Here is a 13,086-nt window from a genome sequence, read left to right on the forward strand (position 1 = left end):
AAAGCCATAGTATCAACACATAGTAATTTGGTGATGGGGAGAAAAGATGCTTTTCTTGAAAAGAAAAACCTTTCTTCCTTACAATAGTGAAGGGCCAATATTCACAAACACAATCAACCTCAGAAAACAACAGCTAAAAGGGAATAATTTTGCAATGAAATCAACAAGTAATTTTTCCTAAGAGAGTAAGGAAAGTAAAATTGAGGAACTTGACTATTACCATAAAGAGACAAGTTGAAATGTTTCATCTTGAACTTGTCAAGATTGGGATAAACAAAACCAAACTCTGAAATGGAAAACCATTTATACACCATAAGAAGTTGCCAATTTGTTGAAATGGAAATGCAGCAGGATATGTTTATTGTTAATTATGATTAGCGGATGAACATCAGACCAGATATGCAAATCTCTGACTGGCCAGAGTATAGCTGTAGACAATGCACCAGAGATGGGCATTAACCATAATCCTTTGTCAAGAAAAAGGTGCAATGTATGCACAAACTAATTTTGCCTACACAGGACAGGGACCAGTGCACAAACATACGTAATTTTTAGCACATGCAATAAAAACACTGTTTTCAAATTAGTTTCCAGTGTAACTTTAGCACGGTCTGGTTTACTTGGCTAATATTGTCCAATAGAAGAATCACGAAGTGTAATGTTCAAGTTCTGTCCTACAAAGCAATTATTTAAAATTGAGGAAGAAGTTTTGAAGTGTTAAGGAGGTTGCCCAGGATACCTACAGTCTCCAATTAAAGTTAAAACAGCAAATATTTTGAGATTTTAGATTAAAAATTTGAGATTTAATCTAGACACTGTAATTTAAGAATACCATATATAAGATTTGGATTATCGATTTTCAAATTCCATCATCTGAGAGGAATATCTGAGAATTTCATCAACTGAAATGATTTTTAAAAAGGAAATACACTTAACCAAAATGGCCACAGCAATCACTAACCACACAAGTTAGCCACACTTAGTCAAACCAAATTCGAGGTGGCATTGTTGCTTAGTGGTTAACTCACTCCAGCCCCACCTCACTCCAGCACCGCCCTCATGACCTGTCCTACTTGCCTATCTTCCTTCCCACCTATCCGCTCCACCCTCCCCTCTGACCTATCACCTCCAGCTCCACCCCCATTCACCCATTGTACTCTTTGCTACCATCCCCACTCTCCTCTCTGACCTATCACCTTCATCCCCACCCCTATTCACCTATTGTAGTCTATGCTACTTTCTCCACACCCCCACCCCACCTGTCATTTATCTCTCCACTCTGCAGGCACCCTGCCTGTATTCCTGAAGGGCTTTTGCCCGAAACGTTGATTTTCCTGCTCCTTGGATACTGCCTGACCTGCTGTGTTTTTCCAGCACCACTCTAATCTAGCATCTGCAGTCCTTGTTTTTACCCAGTGGTTAACACTACTACCTCACAGCGCCAGGGACCAGAGTTCAAATACACCTTCAGACGACTGTACGAGCTCCACACAGATATTTCGCCCTGTGTCTGCATGGGTTTCCTCCAGGTTGCTCCAGTTTCCTCCCACAGTCCAAAATAAGTATAGGAATAGGAACGGTTTGACAAGATATGGGCCAGGAGCAGGCAGGTGGGACTAATTTAGTTTGGGATTATTCTCGGCATGAACCGGCTGGAATAAACGGTCTGTTTCCATGCTGTATAACCATGACTCCATGCATAGATTATGTGGATTGGCTATGCTAAATTGCCCATAATGACCAAGAAGATGTTGGCTAGGTGGATTAGCAATGGGAAATGCACTGTTACAGGGACAGGGTATGGGGCAGATCTGGGTGGGATGCTCTTCGGAGGGATGGTGTGGACTTATAGAGTCATAGAGATGTACAGCATGGAAAAAGACCCTTCAGTCCAACACGTCCAAGCCGAACAGATATCCCAACCCAATCTAGTCCCACCTACCAGCACCCGACCCATATCCCTCCAAACCCTTCCTATTCATATACCCATCCAAATGCCTCTTACATGTTGCAATTGTACCAGCCTCCACCACTTCCTCTGGCAGCTCATACATGTACCACCTTGGTCTGTTTCCACACACTAAGGATTCTATGATTCTAAGATTCTAAAAATAGGACAAAATCATCTGTATGATAAATTTAACATAGGTGATTAAACAAATTAGTTGCAATATCAAGTTTGGAAATAATAAACTCAGACATCAAAATACACAAACCAGTTTATATGTCAGGCTACTACTTTTGGCAGAGGAGATGGATTTCACCCTGCAAAACTGGAGAAAGCTTTCTACCTCTTGAAAGACGAAAACAGCCGATGATATACAAATTGGAGATAAACATCTTGACAATTAGAATTTGAAGGGATCTGCAATGCTTGCAACTGCTGGGGATACAAGATATCAATTAAAGAAACATAATCTCAGATTAAAACCTTTAAACTTGAAGGGCATACTAAGGATTTAAAAACTGTATATTCCTTCCATCTTCCTTTCATATTGAACATGATATCTTTACAACTTTGTATCTATGTGTATGTCCTTGACATCATATTTTTATTATTTATCAAGATTGCCAAGACATCTCCTTGCTGGAGATGTCATTTAATAAGAATCTAGTTATCCAGAGGTATGGCCTGAGGCTAATAACAACATAAATCTTTACAGTGGTCAGGTGAAGAGGATGAAATGAGGAAAGCCGAAAGACCCCTCCTCATTGTTACTTAATTGATCTTGTAATTCTAAAGGAAGGGAGAGGAACAATGTAAAGAAACCTAACATTTGTCATAGCAAATCCAAAAAAAAGCAAAAAGCAAACAATTTTTTTTTGGATAAATGCCAAAAGGCAGTTAAGCTGAGCAGTCAGTTGACTAGCTGAATGTCCAAAGATCAATGTGAATTCAACAAAAATAACTATATTTCTGTTCATGCATCATTAGTCAATCTCTTACAGCTTGCCTACAGGAAATCATTTTTTCTTTACAAATCACAGGAATACCGGCCAGTTGAACTTATCATTTCAACTTGAAAAACTGCACCTTATTATATCATTATCGGAGAAGACATTGGAGGTGGAGGATAACGTTTCAAAGCCCAAAATCCTGGTTCAACTTCCTTGATGGCCAAGAGGAAGGCATGTTTATGGCCAGTTCGGGTGAGTATTAATCTGCAAATCCTTCCCATATGTACCAATGGTAGGTATTAGGAGCACAAAACGTATTCCTGGTTAGGCATGTGATAGTGAGAACACCGAGGCCTCTACATCACAATTCACAGCTCCAGACTACAACATGCATGTAAAAGGGCATGCTGCCAGAACATGGACTCCGAGTGAATTATTACACACCATCACATTATCTATGACAGTTCAGGATATTCAGTAGTACTTACACTACACATTCATAATGATTTTCTCTTGATGCGATATGCAAAGGAGAGTCACCATGCATATTTACTGCAGTTAGATCAGACTTCGCATTTAAAAATATCTCAGCGATATCCACACACCCTGAGAAAGCTGCCCAGTGCAAACAGATATTCTCTTCCTGTGCAATAAAAATAGGGAAAGAGAACAATTTTTAATGTAGAACAATACAATGATAGAAAAATGAGGACACAAAATGAAGCCATTTGGCCTGTGTCCACACCAGCGATGAAAATTTAATTATGCTTCAACATCAGAGAATTGTTAAAAATAACACTGTAGACTTTATTATTGTGATTTTTGATGAGAAATACAAAAAGCTTTCTTCCAAAAGCCAATCTATAATTTAGAATTAAATAATGGATTTTTATCAATGATCTCACAGCAAAAATTACAATAACAGGATAAGTAAGGGACCAAGATACCAGTTGCATTGCTGAAAATAAAGTTACATCAAATTAAATCATCTTCAAAGAACAATTTTGTGAGACTTAGGTTTTCAGATACGAAAGACAAACAAAAGTTGATGCTTTTAGTGAAAACTGCTAAAGTACTTGTGATGACCTATGGGCTGCAAAAAGCCTGTATTTTCTTTTGAGCAATGTCCCGCTAAAAACAAAATGTAATGAAGAGCACTTTGATAGATGGTTAATTAGGTCTGGGTATATGGAAAGCTAACTGCAGTGAATAGGCCTAGCTTTCTTTTCCATTTGGCTGCTCAGAATACTGGGATGTGTAAGAAAATAAGCAAGGCCCTGTCCACATAGAATCATAGAATTTTAGAGTACAGAAGTAAGCCATTCAAACTATCATGTCTGTACCAGAGTGGAGGTTTTCAGTTTGGCAGTCTTTGAACATACCCTGGTGCTTAAGCAGTTCTCAGATTAGATCAGGGAGACTGTACCACTGTGTGTGCTCTATAGTTAGAAAGAGCTGAACACTGAAGAGAAAAGTGAGGAATTGTAAATTGGACACAATGCTGAACTGGTGGTGCTAGTGCCCACCTGACCATTTAAAAGAGTCAGAAATGGGACTTTCTGGGGAATCTGTGCCATTAGGATCATCCTAATTTGAGAGAGAATCTGTGGACAAGCACTTGGTTGGTGGTGACGACATCTGGGGACTTTGTTTAAAAAAAAACTTTTTGTGAATGTAGCTCAAGCCAAAACATAAAAAAGAAATCCTTCAAAATTGAGGCTGGTTTGGAAAGATTTTGTCATGGCACATAGCCCTATATTTGTGCAAGGAGTAATATGAATGCCTGTAACTTCAATAAGTATATCTTTCTTACATCAAATATTTAAAGTGAAGTTTACTTTTTTTATTAGAAATACGCTTAACCTGCTAAGTAATGTTCAAATTACATTGATTTTAGTTGGTTTGTTACAGAAATAGTCTCTAAAGGTGACAGCTGCTTTCTTTCATTTTGATGTTGGGGGATTCCTTTCATTTTCAAACGTTCTAGGTTTCTGTAGGGATCATAACACACTACATTTACCATATACTGTACCTCAAAAATTCAAGCTTGCTTTTTTGTTAAAGGAATTACTACCTGCTTAGTGTAGTTTTGACAATTACTTTTGAAGGGATGCAACTACAATGCAAAGCATGTTTCCTTGTTGCCCTTAATACTTTTGGAAAAGTAAATTGTTCCCTGCTTCTATAGGGTCCTTGCATTGCAGGTAGACAGGGACCATGTCAAAATGTAACCATCATGTCACTTGAAATTGAAGAACCATCCTTAAACAATTATACATAGGCGGAGTACAGTATATGGACAAACTTAATTCAGTCGGAGTGATGCGTTAACATCTCAAACTGTAACTTGCGTTGGTGAATCTCACTCTTCAGGGGCACACTCTACAATTTTTAAAAATTGCAATTTGTTTACCTATCTGCTCATAAATGTCACTCAGAATATTTGTTAACATTGACAAGTCTGTTACACTTATTATCTCTGCCTGGACAAAATAATTTAAATGCTAATTGCTTTGGAATGCCACCCGGCAACAAGGAAAACGAAGCTTCTCAGACAATGTGATACTTGACAGATACAGCTCATGATCAGATGAAATATATGCATAATAAATCCTCTCTCATTCTATCCAAACAATATACCTAAGGGCTGCAGTTACAGCATCATTGTTTTCTTGCAGCAATTATGTTTGCTGGAAGTCAGACTGCCAAAGTAACAATGAACTGTGGTGTACAGCTACATCAGCATGTATTAGGCTGAAACTGCCTCAACTTAATTTATACAAACCATTACAACCAAAAAAGAACAAAGACTTCATTCCATCAACTAGTGCTAGATTGGAACCAAATCAAAGAGAAGAAATTAATACCTATTTGTTAGAAGGCAATCCCAAGCTCCCATTATATTTTTAAAATTTCCTTTCCCTCATTTGTGCAACGTTTAAATGCTTAAAACATAAAGCTAGAAAGCAGTTGCATCAGAAACATTTTGTTCTTCCCAAATACAATTGTGGATACAGATTGACTATATAGGATTAGCCTGCTTTAAGCCCAGCTGTTTAACTCACATTGTCCCTAATGTTGATATCAGCTCCTTTTGACAGCAGCAGCTTTACAATATCTATATGTTTATATTCTGTGGCCCAAATCATAGACGTCCAACCACCATCATCCTGTTCAGAGAATAAAGAGAGAGCAAGTAAATTGGCAAATCAAGTAGAAATACGGGAACAGATGACGGCATTCAACCCATTAAGTCTGTTCTGCCATTCAATAAGGTTATAGATATTGAGTGATAGATCTTTGTTCTATACCCCTCAATACACTTGGTTGACCAGCAAAAATCTATCAATCCCAGATTTGACATTAATAATTGAGGTAGCAACTTTTTTCAAGAATGTTCCACACTTTTGTCATCTTTTTTGTATGAAGAATCATTTACTGGTCAAGGAACAGACACCCTGCCAAAACTTGTCATCTTACACTCACCAAGAATTACAGATTGGTTGGCAAGTGAAATTTGGTAGAGGCATTGCCACAAACTATGTAATAGGAACTGGTTAACTGCCTGCTTTTGCTTAAAGTCAAACCACATAAACCATCTATGATTGCTCAAGGTATTACTATGGAGAATGCACAAAGGAAAGTTGTTTCCCAAGCTTTTGTTCAGTTGAAAGAGGCACTACATATGAAAATGTTCTCTGTTTGCAAAAGACAATTAAATAGCAGGTGAAACTAGCTATTTCACATGGCTCCTATGTAGCTGCAACACAAGTAGCAAGTACCACTCCACTAATAAGATACTGCCATCAAGCCAGAAAGACCATCTGTGAGACATTCTACCACACAAATGAGCAAGTGGGACATGAATTTCAGTGCTAGGTGATGCCAGATACATTGGTCATAGATCCCTTATAATAAACAGCATATCCCTTTGATTATTCACAATAGACAGTATACTGATTGTATCAGACTACCCTTGCTTCCAAAACTCAGAACACTCTATACAATATTAGATGTGATTCTTTTACTGGCCAACATCTATTAAACGATCCTGACTGAGCTAGGAACTGCACTAAATTACCAATTTAAAATTGAGTTGGTTCACAGCTTGCCTCACTGACATGCTAGATATTCACATGCAGCAAGCCACACATATTCAAATGCAAGGCCTTGTTCTTTGAAATCAAAAGGAAAAAATGCTTGGAAGTAAACTAGTGCATTCTCTATAATAACTTCTCTACCAATGATAGTTCACTTGCCAACTACTCAGCAACCTCTTCCGATATTTGCTTTGAGAATTGGTATCCTAACAATCCAATGAGTGCAAGACAAAAAACTTTGAAAGCATATCCATTTTTATTAAAACTCAAGTTTTATACTATCAAGTGACTAAATATCTTTCTGCCACATTCTCTCCTGATTGGCCTCTCTGATTTTTTATTCTCCCCACTGTAGAAAACGTTCCCATCTTAGCCCATTCGTTTCTTTAACATTATTAAAACCTTAATCAATACATCCATTCCCCTGCTCAACCTCATATTCCAGGGATTGCAAGCCTAGTTTATACCATTCTCTCTCATATTCTGCACCTTGGAGCCCTGGTAACATTCTTTCTAATGTGAGGTGCCTAGACCTGTACAGTATTCAAGATTTGGTTTAAATAGCTGTAAACGTTTCCCCTTTTTATTCTAGGTCTCCAGGCATGCAAAATAACATTCTATCAGCCTTTTTGACCTGTTTTTCTAACAAACCTGTTCACAGATGTTATTACACACCTCTGAATTTTAGCTTTTTTAATTATGTCGTTGTTTTTAATGATACATTTCAGTGATCTGTATACATAGACCCTTTGACCTTTCTGGAATGCCACTGTCCCTAACCTTGGACTATTTGTACAACAACTCATATGCATTGTTTTTTGGTCTAAAATGATTGCTCTCATACTTAATTGTAGTAAAATCCATCCACTGCAGTATTGTCCTTTCACTTAATATACTTTTGCTGTTTTATGCTCACATCCATACTACTACTTACACCACAAATTTTGTATATTCAGTGAACTTGGACTTCTAGCTCTCTATTGATATCCAAGTCATTAATAAATATAATTAATAGTTGAGGCCTCTGCTCAGATCCTCATGGAACATCACGAGTCAATTTCCTTCCTATGGGGTACATATCCATTTATCCTTACATTTTCTTTTTTCATTTAACCAACTTCCTAACTAGATCAATACTTGGGTTTAAATGACAAGGAGCTTTAGTTTTAGATTCCAATCTCTGCTTTAACTACTTGCCGAAATAATGCCAACTACAACTCTAATTACTGTCACAAAAAGTAAATTAGCTTCATTTGAAATAACAAATTCAATATAAACCTTAAATTTCTCCAAGCACTCTGCCACTGTTTTAAGTGACAGATTTATGATTTCCTGATTTCTCTCTCACCTCTCAAATATAGAACATAGAACACTACAGCATAGACAGGCCCTTCGGCCCTCGATGTTGCGCCGACCTGTGAACTATTCTCAGCTCATCCCCCTACACTATCCCAAAATCATCCATGTGCTTACCTAAGGATTGTTTAAATCTCCCTAATGTGGCTGAGTTGACTCCATTACAGGAAAGGCATTCCACACCCTGACCACTCTCTGCGTAAAGAATCTGACATTTGTCTTAAGTCTATCACCCCTCAATTTGTAGTTATGCTCCCTTGTACATGCTGACATCATCATCCTAGGAAAAAGACTTTCACTGTCTACCCTATCTAATCCTCTGATCATCTTGTATGTCTCTATTAAATCCCCTCTTCGTCGCCTTCTTGCCACTAAGAACAGGTTCAAATCTCTCAGCCTTTCCTCATAAGACCTTCCCTCCAGACCAGGCAACATCCTGGTAAATCTCTTCTGCACCTTTTCCAACGTTTCCACATCCTTCCCAAAATATAGGGACCAGAACTGCACACAATATTCCAAGGTTGGCCACACCAGCGTTTTGTATAGTTGCAGCATGATATTGCGGCTCCGGAACTCAAACCCTCTACGAATAAAACCTAACACACTGTGTGCCTTCTTAACAGCACTATCCACCTGGGTGGAAACTTTCAAGAATCTATGTACATGGACTCCAAGATCCCTCCGCACATCCACATTACTAAGAATCTTTCCATTGACCCAGTACCCTGCCTTCCTGTTATTCTGCCCAAAGTACATCACCTCACATTTGGCTGCACTGAACTCCATTTGCCACCTCCCAGCCCAATTCTGCAGTTTATCCAAATCCCCCTGCAACCTGTAACATTCTTCCACACTGTCCACTACTTCACCGACTTTAGTGTCATCTGCAAATTTACTAATCTATCCACCTATGCCTGCGTCTAAGTCATTTATAAAAATGACAAACAGCAGTGGTCCCAAAACAGATCCTTGTGGCACACCACTAGTAACTGGACTCCAGGCTGAATATTTTCTATCAACCACCACTCACTGCCTTCTTTCAGAAAGTCAGTTTCTAATCCAAACTGCTAGATCACCCTCAATTCCATGCCTCTGCATTTTCTCCAACAGCCTACCATGTGGAACCTTATCAAAGGCTTTGCTGAAGTCCATGTATACCACATCAACTGCCCTTCACTCATCTACATGCTTGGTCACCTTCTCAAAAACTCAATGAGGTTTGTGAGACACAACCTGCCCTTGACGAAACCATGTTGACTATCTGAAATCAAATTGTTGCTTGCTAGATGATTATAAATCTTATCTCTTATAATCCTTTCCAAAACCTTTCCTACAACAGAAGGAAGGCTCACGGGTCTATAATTATCAGGGTAATCTCTACTGCCCTTCTTGAACAAGGACACAACATTTGCAATCCTCCAGTCCTCTAGTACTAAACTTGTAGACAATGATGACTCAAATACCAAAGCCAAAGGCTCTGCTATCTCCTCCCTAGCTTCCCAGAGAATCCTCGGATATGTCCCCTGGGCCGAATGGGATTTGTCTACTTCCACTCCTTCTAGAATTGATAACACCTGCTCGTAACTAACCTCAATCCTTTCTAGTCTAATATCTCGTATCACATTCTTCTCCTCAACAATATTCTCCTTTTCTGAATGAAAACCGATGAGAAACGTTCGTTTAGTACCTCTCCGATCTCCACACTCAACTTCCCACTTCTTTCTTTGACTGGCCCTATTCCTACCCTAATCATCCTTTTATTCCTCACATACCTATAGAAAGCTTTAGGGTTCTCCTTTATTCTATTTGCTAAAGACTGCTTGTGTCCTCTCTTTGCTCTTCTTAACTCTCTCTTTAAATCCTTCCTAGCTGATCTGTAACTCTCCATCGCCTCGTCTGAACCATCTTGCCTCATCAACACATAAGCCTCCTTCTTATTATTATTATTAACAAGAGATGCAATTACGGTTGTAAACCACGGTTCCCTTACCTTATCACTTCCTCTCTGCCTGACAGGGACATACCTATCAAGGACCCGCAGTATCTGTTCCTTAAACCAGCTCCACATTTCCATTGTCTGCACCCCCTGCACTTCGCTACCCCATTCTATGCATCCTAATTCTTGCCTAATCACATTATAATTGCCCTTGCCCCATCAACAACTCTTGACCTGTAGCATGTACCCATCCCTTTCCATTGCTAAACTAAACGTAATTGAATTATGGTCACTCTCTCCAAAGTGCTCACCTACAACTAAACCAAACACCTAGTCTGGTTCATTATCAAGCACCAGATCCAGTGTGGCCTCCCCTCTTGTCGGCCCTTCAACATACTGTGTCAGGAAATCCTCCTTTACACATTTGACATAAACTGATCCATCCGACGTACTGGAGTTATAGCATTTCCAGTCAATGTTGGGGAAGTTAAAGACCCCATAATGACCATTCTGCTCCTTTCACTCCTACCCAGAATAATTTTGCTAATCCTCTCTTCCACCTCCCTGGAACTCTGCAGAGGCCTATAAAAAACTCCAAGCAGTGTGACCTCTCCTCTCCTGTTTCTAACCTCAGCCCACACTACCTCAGTAGAGGAGTTTTCATCAAAGGTTCTCTCAGCCACCATTATACTATCCTTGACTAACAAGGCCACACCTCCTCCTCTTTTACCGCCTTGCCTGTTCTTAATGAAAGATCTATATCCTGGAACTTGCATTATCCATTCCTCACCCTGCTCTATCCATGTCGCCGAAATGGCCACAACATCGAAGTCCCAGGTACCTATCCATGCTGCAAGCTCACCTACGTTATTTTGGATACTTCTGGCGTTGAAGTAAACACACTTCAAACCACTTCGCTGTCTGCCAGCACATTCCATTGACCCTGAAATTCTGTCCCTATCCTTCTTACTCTCATCCTCCTGTGCACTACAACTACACCTCCAGTTCTCATCCCCCTGCTGAGTTAGTTTAAACCCACCCGAATAGCACCAGCAAATTTCCCACTCAGGAAACTTTTGAAACTTTAAAGACGACATGATAGCTCAATGGTGCCTTACAGTGCCAGGGACCAAGGTTCAATTCCACCCTTGAGCAACTGCCTGAATGGAGTTTGCACATTCTCCCCTTGCCTGTATGGGTTTCCTCTGGATGCTCCGGTTTCTACCCACAGCCCAAAAATGTGCAAATCAGATGGATTGGCCATGCTAAATAGCCCATAGTGTCCAGGGATGTGCAGACTAGATGGATTAGCTATGGGTGATGCAGGATTACAGGGATAGGATATGGGGTGATTCTGGATCGGAAGCGTTTTGCAGGGTGTGTGGTGATTCAATGGGCCGAATGGCCTGCTTCCACACTGTAGAGATTCTATGATTCTATTTTTTGATTTAAGCATGGACAATTCCTGAATTAAGTGTGTTTTGGAAGATTTTGGCTAAAGCATTTGTAGTTGCCTCAACTGCTTTGAATCTTTGGTAAAAATCATCCAGTCCTCAGAATTTACTCGTCGTCAGTGGCATTTCTGAGAAGAAGTGCTTTCTTTCTCACATTAATTCAAGTAAGTTTTGACTTATTATTAATTTCCCTACACAGGGTCAGCTAAAGAAACCCTTTCCTGTACTGAGAAGACTGTTAGAATTTCAGGACATTTCATGTATTTTGGGTGACCACGTGTGCAGGAGATTGCTCCAGTTAATGCTCCAGACTTCCAATCTTAAGGGACAGCTGGAGTCACTGCGGAACTTCAGCAAGAATGAGAGTTTCCGAGATTATATACACTCCTCGAGATGGTCAAGAGAAAGACACTGAGTAAAAAAAGGAGGTGTGTGGCCACCCAGAGCAGTTGTAAAAGCCAGGTAATGAAGGTATTTTCCGGGTAAGTACCACTCAAACAGGTACTCAGTTTTAGAGAATGCTGGAAGTGACAAATCCCTGAGGAACACTGCTAAGACTAGATCAACAATGAACAAGGAATTCGACAGGAGAGAACACCGAAGTAGAAGTGCTGTTAAAATCAGACACTTCTGTAATCGCCATCATAAATCCCACTTGGTGGGTCATGTCTTGATAAATGAGTTATATCTTGGACTTTAAATAGCATAATCAGTTCATTATTATCCTAAATAACCTCTCTGGCCTGAAATACTAATAGTTTAGTTGTGGAATATCAAACTGAAAAAATTAATTTTTCCAATTTTAAAAATATTTTACCTTTTCACTTATATACACTTTCAGTGTATATCCCAATCAATAATTTATTTTGCTCTCCATAAGAAGATATTTAAAAATGAAGCATGATCAGTGACTTTAGCTTGCTTGTTTGCTGTCAGAGTATTTTTCATTTATTTAGCTGCTTACTCGGCTTGATGAACCACTGTTGCTGATGTCTGCAGGCTTGCTTATTAGAGTTAAGGTTAGGAAAGGTGAAAGTTATGCCAGAGATTTGTGAACAACTTTCTTTGAGATCAATTGCAACTGCTGTCACAATATCTGGGTCTTTATATTAGTTTCCACCTCTTTTATGGATGCTTTGACTACCAAGTAGAATTCCTGCTCCCTTATGATATTTAATGATTTGGTATTAACTATTAGATTTACATTTGACAATTTTCATATATAAAATGCTTTTAACTTTGCAAATCAGTTACAAACTGTAGAAATACATGACATACATAACGATGTTGTATTTGTGGTAGGAATGCCAAAACAAATTTACATTCAAAATTATAATTTGCA

General features: G+C 39.1%; 1 protein-coding gene across 8 annotated transcripts in view; it reads right to left on the reverse strand.

Moving 5' to 3' along the window:
* The window catches only part of ehmt1b (euchromatic histone-lysine N-methyltransferase 1b), a 137,706-nt gene that overhangs the window by 25,920 nt on the left and 98,700 nt on the right, over positions 1 to 13,086 (reverse strand). For 6 of the 8 annotated variants that reach the window (XM_072565533.1, XM_072565531.1, XM_072565529.1 and 3 more), the window contains exons 18-19: positions 5,964 to 6,068; positions 3,387 to 3,541 (exon numbers count right to left, since the gene is read on the reverse strand). In XM_072565533.1, the coding sequence (XP_072421634.1) occupies positions 3,387 to 3,541; positions 5,964 to 6,068 (260 nt within the window). The remainder of the gene's footprint in view (positions 1 to 3,386; positions 3,542 to 5,963; positions 6,069 to 13,086) is intronic. The other 2 variants (XM_072565535.1, XM_072565534.1) reach the window with 1 other exon arrangement.

The sequence above is a fragment of the Chiloscyllium punctatum genome, chromosome 49 (assembly GCF_047496795.1).
Source record: "Chiloscyllium punctatum isolate Juve2018m chromosome 49, sChiPun1.3, whole genome shotgun sequence".
In the NCBI taxonomy this organism is placed as follows: Eukaryota; Metazoa; Chordata; class Chondrichthyes; order Orectolobiformes; family Hemiscylliidae; genus Chiloscyllium; species Chiloscyllium punctatum.